This window comes from Prionailurus bengalensis, chromosome B4, assembly GCF_016509475.1.
Source record: "Prionailurus bengalensis isolate Pbe53 chromosome B4, Fcat_Pben_1.1_paternal_pri, whole genome shotgun sequence".
NCBI classification, from domain to species: Eukaryota; Metazoa; Chordata; class Mammalia; order Carnivora; family Felidae; genus Prionailurus; species Prionailurus bengalensis.
The window spans coordinates 120,391,497-120,413,470 of record NC_057358.1 but is presented as its reverse complement, the minus strand read 5'-3'; the positions used below and the strand labels follow the sequence as shown (position 1 = coordinate 120,413,470).

At 36.1% G+C, this 21,974-nt stretch overlaps 1 protein-coding gene across 13 annotated transcripts in view; it reads left to right on the top strand.

The window, feature by feature from the left end:
- Positions 1-21,974, top strand: part of ANKS1B (ankyrin repeat and sterile alpha motif domain containing 1B) — a 1,096,782-nt gene that overhangs the window by 181,811 nt on the left and 892,997 nt on the right. For all 13 annotated transcript variants that reach the window (XM_043562285.1, XM_043562284.1, XM_043562283.1 and 10 more), the window contains exons 4-6: positions 1,278-1,574; positions 16,209-16,284; positions 18,445-18,546. In XM_043562285.1, coding sequence (XP_043418220.1) covers positions 1,278-1,574; positions 16,209-16,284; positions 18,445-18,546 — 475 coding nt within the window. The remainder of the gene's footprint in view (positions 1-1,277; positions 1,575-16,208; positions 16,285-18,444; positions 18,547-21,974) is intronic.

Below are 21,974 nucleotides of genomic sequence, written 5' to 3'. Positions count from 1 at the left end.
TCTGCACTGCCAGCACAGAACCCAATGCTGGGCTTGAACCCACGAAGCCTTGAAATCATGACCTGAGCCAAAACCAAGAGTTGGACACTTAACCCACTGAGCCACCCAGGCACCCCAAGATAAGTGTACTCTTAATCCCCTTCACCTATTTCACCCATCCGTCTACCCCGCTCCCCTCTCGTAACCATCTGTTTATTCTCTATAGTTAAGAGTCTGTTTTTTGGTTTGCTTCTTTTTTTTTCTCCTTTGTTCATTTCTTTCTTAAATTCCACATATGAGTAAAATCACATGGTGTTTGTCTTTCTTTGTCTTATTTCACTTAGCATTATATGCTCTAGATCTATCCAGGTACACTTTTTATCTTGCTAAACTTCTAGGAAAATCTTGATTTTCCATTGGAACCCTTATTAGGTGTATATGTAATACTGTGATACTTCTTGTAGATTGTCTGGCAATGGGTCTCAGTCTGTCTCTCAATCCATAATTACATTTCAGAATGATGCTGTTTAATCTGAGGGCCAGTATGTCTTCATTCTCTTTTTGCTAAAGGAGCAATAATTTGTACTTACATGGAAAATAAAATGAAACTTAATTTGGGAAATCATTCCGTAACTCTTTCATTATCAAGAATTTACCATTTCAAGTGCCTTTTGGAAAGCCAGTCTGTTAAAAGTATGTTATAATTCTTATTACTCTCTCTCATTAACAAATGTCATGGAGGTATGATGCATAGTACAGATAACACTGACCATCTGGGCCCAGCAGGGCCACTGACTAACATGGCTAAATCATTTATCGCTCTTGAAAATTGAAATATATAATATAGGGAAAAATTTGACTTTTCCTCTTAAAATGATTAAAATTGTGATTTTTTTTAAATTTTTTTTTTCAACGTTTATTTATTTTTGGGACAGAGAGAGACAGAGCATGAACGGGGGAGGGGCAGAGAGAGAGGGAGACACAGAATCGGAAACAGGCTCCAGGCTCTGAGCCATCAGCCCAGAGCCTGACGCGGGGCTCGAACTCACAGACCGTGAGATCGTGACCTGGCTGAAGTCGGACGCCTAACCGACTGCGCCACCCAGGCGCCCCAAAATTGTGATTTTTTTAATGCAATAAATGTTAGATCCTTTTTATCAGATATTCTGTTAGGCATACTTATTAAAATAGATAAGTCATAAACTTGCATTTTAAAAGTATCTTTGGTTTTAAATTACTGTTTAGATTTTGATAACTGAATTTCTGAAAATCCTAATCTTACATCTTTGTCTTAACAGAACAATGAAAATGAAACTGCGCTACACTGTGCAGCTCAATATGGACACTCAGAAGTAGTTGCTGTTCTCCTAGAAGAGCTCACCGATCCTACCATCAGGAACAGTAAGCTAGAAACACCTTTGGACCTGGCAGCACTCTATGGACGACTTAGGGTGGTCAAAATGATCATCAGTGCACACCCTAACTTAATGAGCTGCAACACTAGAAAGCACACGCCACTACACCTTGCTGCTCGGAATGGTCACAAAGCAGTTGTTCAGGTGCTGTTGGAAGCAGGGATGGATGTGAGCTGTCAAGTGAGTCTCCTTTTAGCTTTGCATTGAAAGTGATGATGCTCTTGCTTTGCTTTGAGATGCAGATGTTAAAAGTTGTATGTAGAAATCTTATCATTTTAAAAAATTAAATTGTCCAGAAATATTTTTGTAACTACTACATTCAGTACACTGTGCCACATACTGTTTGGAAATATGAAGAGATATAAGGAGTAATTTCTAACCTCATTCTAATTTTAGGGCTATAGGAGTGAAAAGTTATTACTAGAAGGCAGTTGTGTGTGGTATCATTAGTAATTGTTTCCTTTTTTTCCCAGTGTCTAGCACATAGCCTGACACACACTAGGAATACAGTCAAAGTTGAGTGAATGAATGAATGAATCACTCAAAATTCAGTTTAACATTTTTGAGTATGTATGTTGTGTTTAATATGTTGACACATTTAGAATCCGTTTTTTCACAGCCCCCCTGTGGGATTGAGAACTATTAAGTAACAGTTAAGAGATGAGGAATCAGATTCAAAGACTTAAGAAGCTTGCCTAAGGATGCATAGCTGATAAACCTAGAATATGAATTTATATTTACTGATTAAAGTCCAGGCCTCAGTAGTGTGCTGTCTATACATGATTAATGAAGGAATGATCACTCTGCCTAGGGCAATCAGAAAGAATTTTATTGGAGAGTTGTGATTTGAGCTTTGAAGCGTGGGTAACATTTGGGTAGGTTTTATTTCTCCACAAGGAAAGAGCAACCTACTTTTTTTTTTTAAGGGCAACCTACTTTTATTATCTGTTTCAAGTTAACTCCAATTCCAAGGTTAGCTTCTTTTTTCTTTAGCCATTTTTTAATTTTACTACTGTTTTTTTTTTTTTTTTTTTGTCTCCCAAGTCAGTGGCAGCATTTTTATCTTCCAGAGACCCTTTTGGTTCCTGTCAGATTGTGTCTTCTTCCCTGTGTATTAGTATGCTATTGCTGTATAACAAAGTCTCTTGAAACTTAATGGCTTAACATAATGACTACTCATTTAGCTCATAATTCTGTGGTTGGTGATTTAGTCTGAGCCTTGGTAGGTAGCTCTGTTTTGGCTGGGTTCTCTCATGTGTCTGGGGTCAATTATAGGTCATTTGAGTAGCTCTGTTATAGGATGTTGCCTGGGGTAATAGTGAGGCTGCCTTGTGTCTTTCATGATCCAGCAGGCTGCCTTGGGCTTGTTCATGACAGGGAACATAACAGTAATATGGTTCTATGTGCATGCATGTGTACACATGAGAGAAGGAAGGAGGGAGGGAACAGGAGTATACAAGGTCTCTTGAGGTCTAGACTGGGAGCAAGCATACTTACTGTCTTTTCTGCAGTGTTTGATTGGCCAACAGTTCACAAAGGCAGCTGAGATTCAAGGGTTGGGAAAAGAGATTGTACTTCTCAATTACAAGGGGGTGTGAATTGTAAAAGGGGTGTGAATACCCAGAGGGAACAAATGCAGCCAGGTTTGTAACATTCCAAGTGGAATTAGTGTTCACAACTGTGGGGTTACTTTTCCTAGGAATTGTTTAGAGGTTGAATCTTGTGTCCGTGGGGGATTTTTCATTGAAGTTTTAAAAATCATAGGCCTTCCAATCCTACATTTAAGACTGGCACCCTAAAACAGACTTTTAATGAGAGCTTTGCCTGTATTATTTAGTTATTTAGATATTTATAAAACCTTTTTAAAAAGATGTTTGTTTATTTTTGAGAATGGGGGTAGGGGCAGAGAGAGAGGGGGCCAGGGGATCTGAAGCAGCTTCCATGCTGACATTAGAGAGCCCAATGCAGGACTCGATCTCACGAACTGTGAGATCATGACCTGAGCCAAAGTCGGATACTTAACTGACTGAGCCACTCAGGTGCCCTTATAAAATGTTTTCTTAATTTTTTAATTTATTCTACTTTAGCAGTCTTGAAAATCAGCACAAGAATTTTTGTAGCCTTCATATTAAAAAAAGCAACAACTTTCCCCTCAAAGGGGTATTGAAATGAGATACATATTTACTATTGTAAACATACTTTCTCTAGAAGTATGTAAACATACTTTCTCTAGAAGTATGTAAACATACTTTCTCTAGAAGTATGTAAACATACTTTCTCTAGAAGTATGTTTAATGATAAGCTAGATATTTATTTTCTTTATGTTGAATTTCTTTAATCTAGAATTACTGCTTTGATAACACTTCTGGAATACTTTTAAATTTGGTGGCTCAGAGTACTTTATAACCAAAGACTTTACGATGACTGCGATCAGTAACACACTTCATGTCCATGGCCAAAATGTTTTCATATTTTGTACTAGATGACATGGCCAGAAGAGAAAGAGTCTGGATTCAATTTTATATGTATATGGTACATCTTTTCTTATGCAAAATACTACTTACTGTATTTTGTGCTTTTGGAGAATTGAAGATAAGTAAGATCTCTGCCCAAAACTTAGTGGAGGACACAGAAACTTGCAAGAATAACTCCTATACATGACATATTAAAATAAATAGTAGGGCAAAGTGCTAAGGACATAGCAGTGAAGAAAATATGGATTGTAATATGGAGGACTTGAAGAGACATTGATAGAGTGATATTTGAAGAGGGCCTTGAAGGTCTTTAGGATTTTGAATTTAGATATAACTTAGCTTGCAGATGTGCATTGTATGTGGTCAAAAGAGTGTTTTAAGATATTGAATTTGAATGCTTTTATATGGGCTGTATACCTCCTAAGGTCCCAACCTTTCTCTACCATCATTGCCAGATTCATTCCTTTAGATTTTCTACTTTGCACATATAGCATTTGGGTTTGTTACTACACGTATCAGGTGAAAGGGGCACAGTATGTTTAGACCACTATGAACTTAATCAGAAGCATCAAGGCTGGTACCTGATGCTCACTCTATGATTTCATCTTGAAGGTTTTCTAGAAGTAGAGCTGACAGCATATTCTAAAATATATTTTGATGAGTTGAATCTTTCAGCATTTAGTTAGGCTTAGTTGATGTTTTTTTGTTATTATTGCTTTGTTCATAGAAAACATGTTTTCCTTTTGTTTAATTGCCTTTTTTTGGGTCAGTGTTTAATTTTATTATGTGATTCAAATGAATTATCATCAAGTTTGCCCATCAGATTCACTGCAAAATGTTTTAATATCAAATTTGAAATTGGTATTTTTTGATATCTCACTGTCTGAGAGTGAAGAATACCAGACAGTAACCTTGAACTGTTTGAATGACTTTAATATTCATTAAATTGCTCTAGCTAACAAGTTGGAAGTTACCAGTATTAAAAATAATCCCATTTGGTAAATCACAGCAATACACTATTAGACTTTAATTATATTCAAGTCATTATGAATAATTCTTTAAAATTTAGAGATGGCTCTGGAAGATTTGTCTTTTCCTTGTAATTACAAATGTTTTAAGATGCATAATTTGTGTTAGTATTTTCTGTAGAAGTTTTGGTTTCTGCTTCATTTATCTCTGAGCAGTTTTGAATTATAACACATATTTGAACTAGTGAGAAAAACAATTTAATTCCAGCTTAGGTGAATTTCAAATTATATTTATGTATAAACCCTTAATCCTAAAGGATTTCTTAATAAAGAGAATCTGTCATATTAAGATATTAAGAAAATGAGTTTTAACTGGCAAGAGTCTCTTGAAATTAGTAATCATTTTTATGGATTTCAAACCTGATTTGAGTAAGTGGGTAGTAACTCCAAAGACCATGGACTCTTTTTATGCTAGTTCTTTAACTGTATTTCTTGCAAGCTTCTCTTATTAAAATTTAAAAAGTTAAGGACTAGCAAAATACTAAGTCAACTGGATTTTATTTTAATATTAAAGGAAATGAAAGTAAAATTATAGAAAATTAATAACAAAGAGTACAAGTTCCCGTACTAGGAGCTGTTAAGATATAAAGCTGAGTAAGGTACCATTTTTGTTCTCTAATTGCTTATAGTGGCAGGAGAAATGTGTGCCTAAATGGATAGATTACATTTTAATAATCCACTCACTCTCCTTCTTTCCTAGATAATTATTTAAAATTTTTCCTTTCTTCCCCAAACTTTAATTCTTTCCTCCCTGTTATTTCTCTGTGATCTTGACTTTGCTTTTACTTAACTGAGAAAATAGAAGCTATTATATATTTGAACCACCACATTTACCAGTGGATGTGTATCTGCCTTCCTTCCTGGTGCTTTAAATGAACTTTTTAGGTTTATCCCTAAGGCTGAGTCCTCTACTTGTGCACTGGATCCTCCCCTTAAAATACTATGCATTTCCCCCCTCTCAATTGCATCATCTTTATAGGGACACAAAGATTTTACATTTCCCATCTTAAAAAAAAACAACTCTTTCTTGAACCCACATTTCCCTCTAGTTCTTGTTCCCTTTTTCTGATCCCCTTCATAACAACATATTTAAAGAGTTGATTTTACTCATTATATCAAATTTCTTTCCCCCATTCTCTCTTGAAGCTACTACTCCATCTCTCTCACTCTTTAAGTGTTTTTCCCTTTGGTGAAGGTGACTAATGACTGCCATATTGTTAGATCCAACAGCCAATTCTTTGTCATCATTTTACTTGATTTATCATTGGCATTGACAAATCTCCCTCCTCTTTGAAAGGCTTTTTTCTTTTGACATCTGAGTCACCATTCTCTCTTGTTTCTCTGCTCCTTCTTGGTCTTACTTTAGGTAGAGTCTAAGACCTTGACTGCCTTTCATTTAGCCTTGCAGCTAGATAAATCTGTCAGGCCTCACAAACCTGTTATCCATAGGAGTTGGTAAAGGATTAAACCTTTCTGTTTTCTGTCCTCTTCTGTAAAGTCACACCTCTCTGTCCTCAGCCAGGCTTTGTTTAATTTCTTGCCAGTAGATCTTTACACTGTAACTCTGTAAACCCCTGTAATAGTTAGCTATTGACATTGCCACAGTATTCTGTACAATAAACACAGAAATCTCAGTAGTATATAATAGTAAGCAATGGCCTTTTTTTCTCATTCACAGGTTTGCAGGTAATCTGGGGAAACTCTGCTTCAGGCTGTAAGTTAGCTTGCTCTGCTCTATGTATATATTCCCTTTTTCCTGGGACTAGCCAGGACATGGCCTAAGTAAGCTCAACTAACAAGGCACATTTTAGTCTCTACTTGTATCATGTAGATGCCATACATTGGCTAAAGCAAGTCACAAAGCTAAGTCCCAGATCAAGGGGTGGGGAAATATACTTCAGCCATGTAAGTGGATGGCGCTGCAGTCATATGACAAAGGGCATATGAAACAAGGAGCGAATAGTGTAATCTACTCCATCCCTATTCCATGGTTAACTGCTCTCATCTTCCTGATCTCTAAGTATCAGTGTGTCCCAGGGCTTAGTACTTAGACTTCTTTTCTTCTCTGTCTGTACTTACTTTCTAGTTGACCTCATCCAATCCCTTGACTTCGACTGACATCTTTGTCTGACAGTAACCAAATTTATTCATCTTGGACCTTACCCTGAGTTCTAAATTAGGTACATAATTGCCTGCTAAACATATCTATTGGATGACTAGTGGGCATCCAAGCAACATTTCCAAAACTGAGCATCTAGCTTCCATAATTCCTTTCCCCCAGATTTGCCCATCTTCCAGTCTTTCCCATTTCAGCAAATGGCATTACCATCCTGCTAGTTGTTTGGCCCCCAGACAGAATTTCTTTCATATTTTACACGCAGTTCCTCAAAAAATCCTATTGGCTTTGTGCTCAAAATATATCTAGAATTTCACTATTTTTCATGCCCTCTACTATCACCACTATAGCTTAAGTCTTGTACATCTCCTGCCTCCTGCCTGGTTTCCCTGCTTTTTTCTTTGCCTCCATATTAGTCTGCTCAGGCAACCATAACAAAATCCCAAAACTGGGCATCTTAAACAACACATATTTATTTTCTCAGTTCTAGAGGCTGGAAAGTCTAAAATTCTGGCCAATTCTGTTTCTGGTGAGAGCTCCCTTTCTGGCTTGTAGATGACTGCCTTCTTGTTGTGTCCTCAAATGGTCTTTTGTGCAGAGAGCGAGCGAGCGAGCGAGAGAGCTCTGGTGTGTCCAACTCTTATAAGGACACAAATCCCGTGAGAAAGGTTCCTACCCTTATGACCTCATTTAACGTTAATTACTTCCAGAAATGCCCTGTTTTCAAATACAGTTGCACTGTGGGTTAAAGGTTCAACATATGAATTTGGGGGTAAGGGGTGGACACAAACATTCAGCCCGTAACAGATTCTTTTCAATCTGTTTTTAACAAAGCAGCCATTAAACTAAACCAGATTATATCACTTTACTGCTCAAAAAACCTCCAGTGGCTTTCCATCTCACTCGGAGCAGAAGCCAAATTCCTCACAGTGGCTGACAGGTGTCTTATACAACTTAGTTCCACTGCCTTTTTGAAGCCACCTCTAACTATCCTTTGCCATTTTTTCACTTAGCTTAGCCCTAGTGGTATTGTTGCTCTTGCTGGAACATACCAGATAAGCTTCTGCCTCAAGGCCTTTGCTTTACTAACCCACATGACTTCTACCTGTGCTTTCTTCAGGTGTCTGGTCAAATGTTACCTTACCAGGGAAGCCTTCCCTGACCTACTGACTCACCACTCAAGCAGCTTCTTTTCCTTCCCTTTAACTGAAAATCCATCTTCCCTATTGGGACACCATATTCCCACCAGCAATCTCAGGCCAGGCTACTAGGCACTATGCTACATAAACAAGACAATTTGTTCCCTGTCCTCATGGAGTTGAAGGATTAGTAGAGAAAACAGGAACTAAAACTATAAATGAAAATTGCCAGTTGTATTAGTGCCATAAAGGAAATACACTAGTTGCTATGATTTTGAAGGAAGGCATGGGGATGTCTCTCTTAGGATGTGCCACTTAATTGGTCCTAGCCCAAGATGGTTTATAAGAAAGAGAATATACATAGAGAGAAGTTGAATGAATACTCAGAGAATTTCTGGAAAAAGAAAACATTATAAGAGGGGTGCAGGATAGTACAGTTACATATAATCAGTCATTTACCATGTATTTATGGGGTGCCTGCTTTGTGCCAGGCATTGCCTACTATGTGCCAGAGAATATAGTAGTAACAGAATAGAAATTGTGCCTACAGAAGGGAAGATGACTCTATAAAGGTATGGAGTAAAGAACAGTGAGATATGGGAGAGGAACTCAAAGTTATAGCAGTTCACAGGAAATTTCTTTGGTTGGCTGTTTTATTGCCAGGTTGTGGAAAAGTGTGTATTTTTATGTAGAGTGCAAGGATCCAAAGAAGAGACTGAAATTGAAGACGCAAGAGAAAGGGTGAAGATACTTCATGAAATTCAAGAAGTGGCAGGACGTGATAGATAAGAGCAAAGTAGAGGATTAGCTGTAAGGAGGGTAACAGAAGAAAGGACAGGTAAAGACAGAGGCTGGAATTACCTTACGTTAAATAGGAAAAGTCTGCCTTTGAATAGGAGGTACATTATTTCTGAATTATTTGAAGACACATTTCTCTTATGCCACCCCCCTCCTCAATCTGAACTTTCTTATAACCTTCAGCTATTCTTCACATGATGTTTTTCTGTCTTTTGTCATTTGGGACCCTCTTCTCTGGGTACATTTCAATCTGCCAACGTTCCTGTAAAAGTTTATTACCTACAGTTGAACACTGTATTCTAGCTATAGTCTAGCTAATGCAGGATACAAAAGAACAGTTTCTTCCCAGGTTCCTCTGAAATCATGTGCAGTAAAACCTTGCCTTGTGAGGATAATTTGTTCTGGAAATGTGCTTGTAATCCAAAGCACTTGTATATCAAAGCAAATTTCCCCATAAGAAATAATGGAAACTCAGATGATTTGTTCCACAACCTAAAAATATTCATATGAAAATGATTAGTTCTGTAACATATTACAAAATAATAAAGAAAATACAAAATATAAAGAAAAATAACCAAATTAACCTGCATTTACCTTTGAAAACCTTTATGGCTGGTGTGAGGGAGACAAGAAAGGAGGGTTATTGGGTAGGATAACTTTCACTGTCCCTAGTGGAATCACTTCTATCTGTTGGCTCAGTGAAATAAGTCTTTTTCTTTTCATGCAACTTTAACAGGGAACTTATCCAGTGACACTTGCTTTTGCTTCCTTTTGAGGATTTAGCAGAAATGTGAATTGCGCTGTTGTGAAATAGATTCATCACTCATTGCTACAGCCTTATTTGGGTGGTGCTTTCCTACAAAATTTTGCATTGTTTCCCACGTTTCACACATGTCCCTAATCTCATTTGAAGTGTGGGATTGCTCCACCTTTTTGTCCTCCTGCTCTGCAGATGAGATGCAGATGTAGACTTATAAAATCTTGCAATTTCAGCCATTCACATACCTGATTTATACTTCTCGATGACTTCCGTCTTCACTTCCACTGTAATCATCTCCTTCTTACTGCCTGTCTTTTCAACCTTTTTCTGCATGGCCATTGTATATGCTCCCTTGGATGGTGACTACAGTACAGTATTAATAAACTCTTGTCATACACTGTATTTAATGTAACTGGCAATAAGGCAACAGAGGAAAGGGTCTATGTCTGTAGGCAGCCTGACCTAGAATGAAGCAGAGCCTTCTTAAACTTATTCTTGTATGGAAAAGTGAAGGACCGTCCGTCAGTGCTTTGAAGTGACAAAAAATACTAGTGCTAGTTGTGGGCATCTTCCAACGTTCTGAAAAATCATTGATTTCTGCCAAACATCATGGCCTGAGACCAAGCATCTGAGCTTGGGAGATGATCACCCAGAGTCTGCAGCAAGACAGAGAGAAGAACTATTGGCTCAGTTGTGATCATATGCCATTTGGCATCACTTAATTACTAGTATTACAAGACATCGTTTGTTAAATTAAAAATTATTCGAAATGTTTGCTTGTCTTGTGGAACATTCACAGAACAAGTTACTTGCAATCCAAGGTCTTACTGTATTTATAAAGGCTAGGATGTTCTTATCTTTTAAATTCTTTTATCCTAAGAGATGCCCATAGGGCTAATTGTACTAGCCAGGGTGCCTGTGGTTGTTACTGCCGAGTTAAATGCCATTCTAGTTGGCTTTTCGTTATCTCCGTTGAAGTTATCTTTATTCACAGGTTCTTTCTTACAATAGTTATGGGTCTTGCTTCTCATAGTTTTCATCTCCACTGGTACCTGTGCTATTTTCTCTACTGATCATCACACAGTCTTTATAACTTGTCATCTTTGTTCTGTTTTCTCCTTTAATAAAGAACTGGTCTTCCTTTATCTGGTCACTCTCTTTTGTAAGCTCAGGAGGACTATGTTAGAGTGTTAAATTCAGAAGGGGGAACCAGTGCAGACAAACTCTGACATCTCTACATCTCTTTTCTATCTGCTGTTTTGGCAGTCTGGTGGAATACATAACCCAAGAAACCATTTTAAAACACCTTGAAATTCTGTATAAGATCTCTTTATATGTGTGATTGAAGTTCCCACAGAAGCCACAGGAATACATAGGGCTAAAAACAAAAAGGAAAGAAAAACTCTGGACTTAAAACATGGTTTCACCCTTTCCTATCCCTTATCTTGTTTTTTCAGCTTTGGTGCTACTGAGATTTGGCCTTAATAGACATTTCAAATCAATAAGCTAATTTCTTTTGCCTTCATCAGCAATTCAACTATTGACATTACTATGTATATCATTTTATTTTCTGTCTTAGCTGTTTTCATTATAACTTGTGTTCAGAGGGATTTTTCTTTAGCAGTGCTGAGATATGAGTGCTTCATAGCTCATTACTGGATAAATTTTTAAGTGTTACTGTATTATCAACCACATAACTATCTGTTTTATCTATCTTGGAAATTTTATTTTATTTCGCTTTATTTAATTTCATTATTTTATTTTATTTTATTTTATTTTTTTTAATTTTTTTTTTAATTTTTTTTTTTTTATTTTTGAGACAGAGAGAGACAGAGCATGAACGGGGGAGGGGCAGAGAGAGAGGGAGACACAGAATCGGAAGCAGGCTCCAGGCTCCGAGCCATCAGCCCAGAGCATGACGCGGGGCTCAAACTCACAGACCGCGAGATCGTGACCTGGCTGAAGTCGGACGCTTAACCGACTGCGCCACCCAGGCGCCCCTTATTTTATTTTTTGAGAGAGAAGGAGAATGCATGCAAGGAGGGGAGAGGCTCAGTCGAAGAGAGAGAGAGAATCTCAAGCAGGCTCCACACTTAGCGCAGAGCCGACGTGGGGTTAATCTCACAACCCTGGGACCATGACCCAACCTGAAGTCAAGAGTCAGATGCTCAATCAACCGAGCCACCCAAGAGCCCTGGAAATTATGCTTATTTTAAATGATTAATTCAAAAAATGGAGAAATATAATCCATGAGAAAAGCAGTACCAAAATCCTGGGGTTGAGAGGATTTGGGTTCACCTATTTCGGTGCTATTTCTTTGTTATTTCTTTGTATTCCACTTGCTTAGCACATGTTTTGGACTAAATATTATTTCATGAAAATACAGTTTTTCAAGATTTGGTGAGTTATGGATTATAGATTTGGAATAGAGCACTGAGAATGGTACTAATTTGAATGAGGGTGATAGACGCAGACTCAAGGTAGGGTGTGGTAAACTGGAGAATATTCTGCAATTAACCTGTATTTTGATAAGGAAAAGTTCATAGATGTGACATATTTAAATTTCATACTGTTTATGATTAAATGTGATACCAGGAAATGGTTCCTGATATCACTGTTTACCTTAAATTTATGAGGACAACCCATTCCATTTTGACAGTTCTCATGTTCTCTTACTAATTACAAAGAAGCTAATAACCTTGGATTTGGAAAAATTGATTAATTTTTTTTTCACGCTAAAAATATGTTTATCATCTGCTAACCTTTTCTAGTTTTATTCAAGGAGTCAGGGTCTCCTTATCTATTGTATAAAAATACTAGTTCTATTTAACATAACCTTTTTTTCTTGGAATAATGTAAAGGAGATTATCTATCTATGCACAATACACACACACACACACACTATATATATATATATATATATATATATATATATATGTATAATTTTAAAATATTAAAATCATTGAGACTTTTAAAAAGTTTTCTAATTGCATTTTTAACAGCAATGATAATACTCATTATTTTATAAGTAAATAAAATGCTTTTTAAGTCTTATTTGTTGTTTATCTTGTTTAGCATTCTCAATAACCCTATCTAGTTTTTAATACTTTCTTTATTTACAAGCTATATGAATTTTCGAAGATATTAAGTGATTTCCCTAAAGTTATATAGCAACTGAAAGCTAAACTGTCACTGGAACCCAGGTCTTTTACATCTGCTTCCTCCTGAAGAATTGTTTATTTATAGTGAAGTTTACATAATTTCATTTCCTAGAATAGTCCATTTCAGTGCCTACAGTGCCCACTCTACTGTATCAGAGTATCTAGGAAACCAAATTAGTACAAAAAAAGTAGACATTATTGTTATATTTTTATTTTCTTAAAATGTTTTTTTTTTTTTTAACGTTTATTTATTTTTGGGACAGAGACAGAGCATGAATGGGGGAGGGGCAGAGAGAGAGGGAGACACAGAATCGGAAACAGGCTCCAGGCTCCGAGCCATCAGCCCAGAGCCTGACGTGGGGCTCGAACTCACGGACCGCGAGATCGTGACCTGGCTGAAGCCGGACGCTTAACCGACTGCGCCACCCAGGCGCCCCTTAAAATGTTTTTTTAACATTTTATTTTTGAAAAACAGAGAGAGACATGGTGTGAGTTGGGGAAGGCAGAGAGAGAGGGAGACACAGAATCTGAAGCAGGCTCCAGCCTCTGAGCTGTCAGTGCAGAACCTGAAGTGGGGCTTGAACCCACAAGTGGTGAGATCGTGACCTGAGCCAGAGTCAGCCACTTAACTGACTGAGCCACCCAGGTGCTCCTAGTGTTATATTTTTAAATATTAGACTTAGCCTTCTCTTAATCATTCTCTATTCAACATTACTTCTTGGACCTCTAGTCCTTCTGAATTAAATTCATGGAAATTCTCTTTTTAAGGATCTGTAGTAACCACTGTTTGAAAATGTCTTTATTTTGCTCTCATTCTTTGAAGATAGTTTGGCTGGCTATAGAATGCTAGATTGGTAGTTATTTTCTCTTGACACATGAAGATATTATACTTTTTTCTGGTTTTATTGTTTTTGTGGAGAAGCCAGCTGTTGATCTAATTTTTATTTTTAGACAGTTTTTTCTCTTAGGATGTTTTTAAGGTATTCTCATTATCTTAGGTGTTCTGTAGTTTGCTGTAATATATTCACAATGTATTCTTCTCACTTAACCTTGCTTGGTATTCCCAGAATTGAATATTAGTATCTCATTAATTCTGGAAAGTCTTTAGTCATTGAATTACTTATTCCTGTCCTCTTCTTCTAGAACTCTTACTCTATTCAATGTTTTACATTTTCCATCTCATGTTTCTTTGAATTGCATTATGTACTTAAAAAAAATCCACCATCCAGTTCAGTACTTTTTTTCCCAGCTGTATCTTATCTGTTATTAAACCTTTCTATTTAAAATATTATGTTTTCCATTTTTAGAAGTGCTATTTAGTTCATTTCAGATCTGGCCAGTTTTAATACTCCTCTTGTTCTTTAGTTATATTTGATATCTTCTTTTCATGGATCATATATATTTTTTATATTCTGTAGCTGACCATCACATAACATGTGAAGTTTTTATAGGTTTTATTCTTTTATTCTTGCTCATGGCTTGTTTTCTTTAATGTTCAGTGATTTCTGATTTTGAATTTGTGTTTCTTAGAGCTTGATCTGTTGGAACTCTCAGAGGCCTGAGTTTAAAGTGTATTATTTTCACAATGGATTTGTATCTGTTTCTGCTAATAAGCATTTATATTTGCCTTGGTACTACAGACCCAGGATCACTTAATTCTACATTTTTCACTCAGGATTGGAGGGTTAGGGGAGCACAGAGATTGTGTAATTTTGATCCCAAGACCATGTGAGGGCAGAACTGTGGTTAGAAATTCTTAGGGGGAGGGTGTTATTTTTGCTACTACTGTACTCCACTTAGAACTATGATCTAGATAGGAATTTTTAATTTCTCCGTCTGTGCGACACATTTATTATTTTTTTTTAACTAAGGATGTTGTCCTTTACAGATTTTAGGTTTTATTTTTTTAAAGTAATCTCTGTGCCCAACATGAGGCTGGAATTCATGACCTCAAGATAAAGAGTTGCATGCTCTCCCATTGAACCAACAATGTGCCCTCCAGAGGTTTTAGATTTTTGCAGGAGCCCTTGATCTATCTCTCAGCTTTCTTGGGCTTCTTTGTCTCCTGCCCTCTCGCACCTTGAGTAGCTGGTTAAAGCCCAGGCACTAGTCTGCCATGGATTGGCGGTTTGCCTGGAACAGTTTCCTGCTCCAGTACTAAAGCCCTGGGTTCCTAGTTTCTGTCCCCACTTCCCTTCCCCAGGCTCTGAGGAATTCCGTTATTTTTCCTTTTCTTCCCTGTATTTAAAATGTAGTTTAGTTTTTCAGAATATTTAAGGTATGCTATTCCAGGAAGAGTTTTTCTAACATAAAGTCCAAATTTTTATTTTTTTTATTTTTTTTATTTTTTTTTTTAATTTTTTTTTTTCAACGTTTTATTTATTTTTGGGACAGAGAGAGACAGAGCATGAACGGGGGAGGGGCAGAGAGAGAGGGAGACACAGAATCGGAAACAGGCTCCAGGCTCTGAGCCATCAGCCCAGAGCCCGACGCGGGGCTCGAACTCACGGACCGCGAGATCGTGACCTGGCTGAAGTCGGACGCTTAACCGACTGCGCCACCCAGGCACCCCAAGTCCAAATTTTTTTAAGAGTGGAAGGAAATAAAATTAGTAATCAGAAAATTGCTTGGGAAACACAATGAGAGTGAAAAGAATTAGATTATTTCAAAGGGTATTTTTCAGAGAGTCAAAAAATAATGTATTTGTACCCCATATTGAGATTATTTCTTAAGGAGCTGAATGCATTTCCGTAGTTTATTTTTCCTTTTGTACAGTTTTATAAAATATTTATAAATTATTTTTATTTCCATTTTTTATTAGTGTCTGTACCTATCATGACAGTCAAACTATAATTCAGATATATTGCAGTCATGCTTTTTTTGAAGATAAATTTAGATCACATTGATTCCCAGTCTCCTTAGTAATGCATTTGTAAATCATTTTAGAGTGGGTTAATTGTGCAATAGGATTTTATTGATTAACAAAGCTTTTACATTATATATTATTTTATAATGATATTTTTACTTTGAACTGAGATTAGAATCCCACAGTAGAGATCAGTTTTAGTACAAGGAGACAGAATTGCCATAATGACATTATTCAGTTTAACACACATACACGTATGCAGGAGGACCTGCATTGGATTTTGTTCTTAGAATTTCTTCTTTTATTCCATAGTACCTTTCTGTCAGGGTGTGCTTAGATTACAGAGAATATGTACAAATACATAAAGTCACAGGATTTTTTTTAACTTGTAAGCATTCCTAATGCAACTGTGCTTCTTTCTCTTTTTCCTTTTTCTTTTTACTTTTCTTCTTCTTCTTTTTTTTTTTTCCAGACAGAAAAGGGGAGTGCACTTCATGAAGCAGCTTTGTTTGGAAAGGTGGATGTTGTGAGAGTTCTGTTAGAAACAGGTAACTATTGTGATTCTCCATGGAGCTTTTTCTGCCAAATACAATTTGTATTTCAGGAGTAGACAAAGGGAAATGGCACAGTTCTTTCATAATCACCCTTACTTTTTACCTTTACTTCACATTGCAATTGCATATTCATATCACATAGAATTGAGCCTCAATGTTTAGATAAAATTGATATAAATGTGCACCTTCCTTTACTCAATAGACTGGTCAGTAAAAAGCTTTTAGAAATTACAATTGTATACATTGAAATCACATTGAAATATACTAGAGAAATTACCAAAAGGAATAATAATTCTCTGCCTTCTACAAGAGAGAGGAACTGATCCTTATGAAATCATGACAATTGCTCGGTTTATCGAAAACATAGTATTTCCCTAGATTATTATATTGGGAACTGTGATTAATAGTGTTCCCTATCTTTAAGGCATATTTACCTTGTTATTTCATCAACTGAGTAGCTATTGTTTGTAAGCTGCAATGATTTAAGGGAATGTTTTAGAGGGAGTGCTTTGAAGGAATAACAAAGAGGCTTATTTGTCTTCATATGTATATTATGAATAAAGTGAAATAAAATTGGAACTGAGTTTGGATTTTTTTAGGATCAAAAAGCATGGGTACAAATTCATACTTGGAAACTATTGATGTGAGTCTTTTGTGCTACAGACTACATTTAATGTATTTATTTTCTGCTGTAAAAAAATGGAAAACATTAGCTGACTGTGACATTTTGGTTGTAGTTATACTGAGTGAAAATTTCATGTACATTTAATTTGGACATGTAACACGGTGATATAATAAATGTGTTATAAGCAACCAATTACATATGTGCTGGTCACACATTTCTACACAAATTTAAGCAAATACTTAATAATCTTATTATGATGACCTAACATTTGAAGCCGGATTCTGAAAACTGGCTTTGTTTGCAGTTAGATGTTTAGAAAGTTTATAAACTTTTTTGGGGGTCATTGAAAGTTATTTGTTACATGAAAATAAGTTCTTTAGTACAATAAATATTTTTAGAATGAAAATAATTTCAAAGGTGTTTTAATTACAGAACAAGAAGTTTGCTCACCAGGTAGATGATTGAATGTTGTTTACATTGAGTATAATCTTACATAAATAAATATGAGATATTTGACTTTGTAGCTGGACAAATAGTATTTGGACAATAGTTCAAAATAATCATGATTTTTCAACTTTTGTGAATACTTAAGTATTCTAAGACTGTTGTTATATTATGCACATGATACATCATTATTTAAAATGTTTTTACCAAATTACACAGAATATATATATCACAGGACCATTATACTTTAGGAATTCATGTTCTAAATCAATAATATTTTTCAGCTTGATAGTGTATCATTTAAATAGCTATAATCCAAACTGGTTATAATTCTAAAAAACAGTCTGGGGCGCCTGGGTATCTCATTCGGTTAAGTGTCTGACACTTGATTTAAGCTCAGGTCGTCATGATTTCATGGTTTGTGAGCCCCATGTCGGGCTCTGTGCTGACAGTGTAGTGCGGAGCCTGCTTGGGGTTCTCTCTCTCTCTTTCTCTCTGCCCCTCCCCTGCTTGCATGTGTACTCTCTCTGTCTCTCAAAATAATTAAAAAACAAACAAACACACACCAATCTTAATGATTGGGTCAGTGCCCTTTAAGACTTAATTCATTGTCAAGAGTGTTCCTTCTCTTTGGTAGCAGTAGACCTCCACCTTATTTCTTTCTTTCTTTTTAAAAATTTTTTTTTAACGTTTATCTATTTTTGAGAGACAGAGAGCGACAGAAAATGAGCAGGGGAGGGGCAGAGAGAGAGGGAGACAGAATCCAGCAGGCTCCAGGCTCTGAACTGTCAGCACAGCCTGATGCAGGGCTCGAACCCACGATTTGTGACATCATGACTTGAGCCAAAGTCAGACGCTTAACGGACTGAGCCACCCAGGCACCCCTCCACCTTCTTTCTTACTAAAATCGTGTGTGTGTGTGTGTGTGTGTGTGTGTGTGTGTGTGTCTAGGGTTTTAATTTTTTCTAAAAATCACTTTCAGTGCTTGATCTGTATATGATGATACTAGAACAGTTATATGTTGACAGTATCTTCTGATGACACTTCAGTGGTGTACATCTAGTGGATTTTTCTTTTTCTTTCAGGAATTGATGCCAACATAAAGGATAGCCTAGGTAGAACTGTCTTAGACATTCTGAAAGAACATCCATCTCAGAAATCTCTCCAGATTGCAACACTCTTACAAGGTAAACAATATTGAATGATGGATGAGTTTGCCTTAAAGTTAAGATTAAATTAAATCTACCATAGTTTTCTCTTGAGTTTTTGAGTTAATGTTTACTTTTGAGTTAACTTATTTACATTTTTTTCTGGTAACTCTTAAACTAAATAATAATACTTCTTAATGTTTTATTTCTGTTTTAAACTAATCAGTATTTTAAGAAAAGCTAAAGTGGTTTTTCACTCATTTGCTATTAAAAGGGTTTTTTAAATCCATATAGCAAATATGTAGTTATGAACTTGAAGATAATAAGCCTATAGGGTGATGATGATTAAGTATTATCTTACACTTGAATAATGCTTTACGAATTTGCAGTTATTTTTTTTTTTATTATTTTGCCTGTTTTCTATAACTTTGTGAGATAGGTATGTCTGATATCATTATTCTCCTTCTTGCACATGAGGGGAACTAAAGCCCCAAGAGGCTGATATATAACCTATTCTAGGTGGTAGAACTAGTACATAAATATTGGGTTAACAACAAAAATTGTACTTAACTGGAAGAATACAGATTGTTTCCTCCCTAATCCAGGAGTACAAGATGATTTGGTCTTGCCAGGCTTTGTTTTTGATAAAGGTCATTAAGTAACTGTATAGTTAGTGCAGCATTAGGTGTCTTGAAGGTTTGACAACCATGTAGGTACTACTTTTTCATTGTAGGATTGTATACTTCCTTACTTGATCTAAGACTTTTAATGGGATTTAGATTTAAATACATTCCCTTTTGGGACATTTGGGCTCAACAAATGAGTGGATAAAGAAGATATGATTATATACATACACACACACACACACACACACACACCCAATGGAGCGTTACTCGGCAATCAAAAAGAATGAAATCTTGCCATTTGCAACATGGAGGGAACTAGAGTGTATTAAGCTAAGCGAAATTAGAGAAAGACAAATATCATATGACTTCGCTCATATGTTGAATTTAAGATATAAAACAGATGAACATAGGGAAGAGAAGCAAAAATAATATAAAACAGGGAAGGGGACAAACCATAAGAGATTCTTAAATATAGAGAACAAACTGAGGGTTGCTGAAGGGGTTTTGGGTGGGGGGATGGGCTAAATGGGCAAGGGGCATTAAGAAGGACACTTGTTGAGATGAGCACTGGGTAGTCTATGTAGGGGATGAATCACTGGATTCTACTCCTGAAGTCATTGTTGCACTATATGCTAACTAACTTGGATGTAAATTAACAAAAATAATAAATAAATACATAAATACATAAATAAATACTTTCCCTTTTTGCTTTGTGATTAGGCCTGACATGTCGTATGTTCCCTTAAAAACCCAGACATTGGGGCACCTGAGTGGCTCAATCAGTTAAGCATCTGACTCTTGATCTCAGCTTAGGTCTTGAGCTTAGGGTTGTCAGTTGGGCTGTGTCAGTTGGAGCCCTGTGTTGGGCTCCATGCCTAGCGCTAAGCCTACTTAAAAAAAACAACAACAAAATAACAAAACAAACAAAAACCAAAAAAACAAAAAAAAGACATTTGTTCTACCCTTTCCAGTTAGCTTCTACACTGCTCAGTGGTGATTATCCCCTGATTGTTACAGATTGGTGGCAAGTGTAAATAGGGGAGGAAGCTGGGATTGTTTCCTTGGATGTCAGTTGGGAAGTTGAAGAACAGCTTTATCCTATGAGAGATAAATGAATTAAAACCAAGTCAGGCAGGTGATGCATAGATACAGGAGTCAACAGAAGCCAAGAGGGGTAAAAAAAAATGTGCTACAGGAGGTCATGCATGCTGTCTTCTCTATCTTCAAAACCTGTCAGGGAAAGGAAGTCCCCTGCAATTTTCTCGTTAATAAATAACTTAATTACAAGTCAAATGCTTATAGAGATAAATCAAAATACATGAGTAGCTCTTCATATTAATTCAAATCAGATTGAATGAAAGCTAAAAAAAAGAAAATAGAATGGTACATAAAATTTTTTCTTCCCCTTCTAGGTGCTTTATATTTCATATTGAACTTTTGTATCTAAATTAAAAAAAAAACTGAGGCTTGTGAATATTATGTCTTTTGGGAAAAGCAAAATAAATGTCCACTAAAAAGAGGGTATGACATAATTCTAGACATTTACTGCATTGATTTAACTTAAATGAAAGTGTTATTACATAGGAGTTAACTATCTGTGTTCTCTTAAGTGGTCAACATTCATTACGTATGCCAACTTGTGATAGGGTATATGGGACATCTTTGAATTTTTAAAATTATTGGCGGGTTTTAGAATGTAAATGTATTATCTATATTCTTTGCATTCCTGGGTCACACCAGTGGTACATTTTAAGTTTTATGAAAAATTCTTATTTCACTAAAGCCAATTTAGAGTAGATAAAATTACTATTTGTGTCCTGGAGGAGGAATTCACTTTACATAATTACTGCATTTGGTCAAAAAATTTAAGGATAGAATTCCATAGGTTTCTTTCTTTTCCTAGTAGAATTTTCCTAGTAGAAATGCCCTTAGGTAGAAACTGTTTGGATAGTATGAAGACACAATTGTTTGGAATGAGAACAAACTTTTTTTTTTCTTTTGTATTTTTTTTTAACTTTATTTTTTATTTTTTAAAATTTACATCCAAATTAGTTAGCATGTAGTGAAGCAATGATTTCAGCAGTAGATTCCTTAATGCCCCTTACCCATTTAGCCCATCCCCCCTCCCACAACCCCTCCAGCAACCCTCAGTTTGTTCTCCATATTTATGAGTCTCTTCTGTTTTGTCCCCCTCCCTGTTTATATATTATTTTTGTTTCCCTTCCCTTATGTTCATCTGTTTTGTCTCTTAAAGTCCTCATATGAGTGAAGTGATATGATTTTTGTCTTTCTCTGAGTGACTAATTTCACTTAGCATAATACCCTTCAGTTCCATCCATGTTGTTGCCAATGGCAAGATTTCATTCTTTTTGATTGCTGAGTAATACTCCATTGTATATATATACCACATTTTCTTTATCCATTCATCCATCGATGGACATTTGGGATCTTTCCATACTTTGGCTATTGTTGATAGTGCTTCTAAGAACAAACTTTCTTAACTAGTTTTTAAGAAAAAGATTCCTTCTGAATAAAGTGTAAGTAAAAGATCACTATGGGGAGAGATCAGTTGATTTAATCCTTTAGATGGAGACTACAAACTAGCCACTGTGAGCTGAATGCTTTTGGCAGATAGCAGATTGATTTTGTTTAGATTAAATATTTTTGGCCACACTGTGTTTCCATAAAAATTGAATTGGCTTTCAACATTTACAAATGTAGGGTTTCAGCTAAAACTTCAGAGTTTTGTTGGTTTCTCAAAAAATGCAGGCTTTTATTTTACTTTACTGTCGAACTTTGGATGGGGCACCTACTTTCTGGTTAATCATGCTCCACATGTTT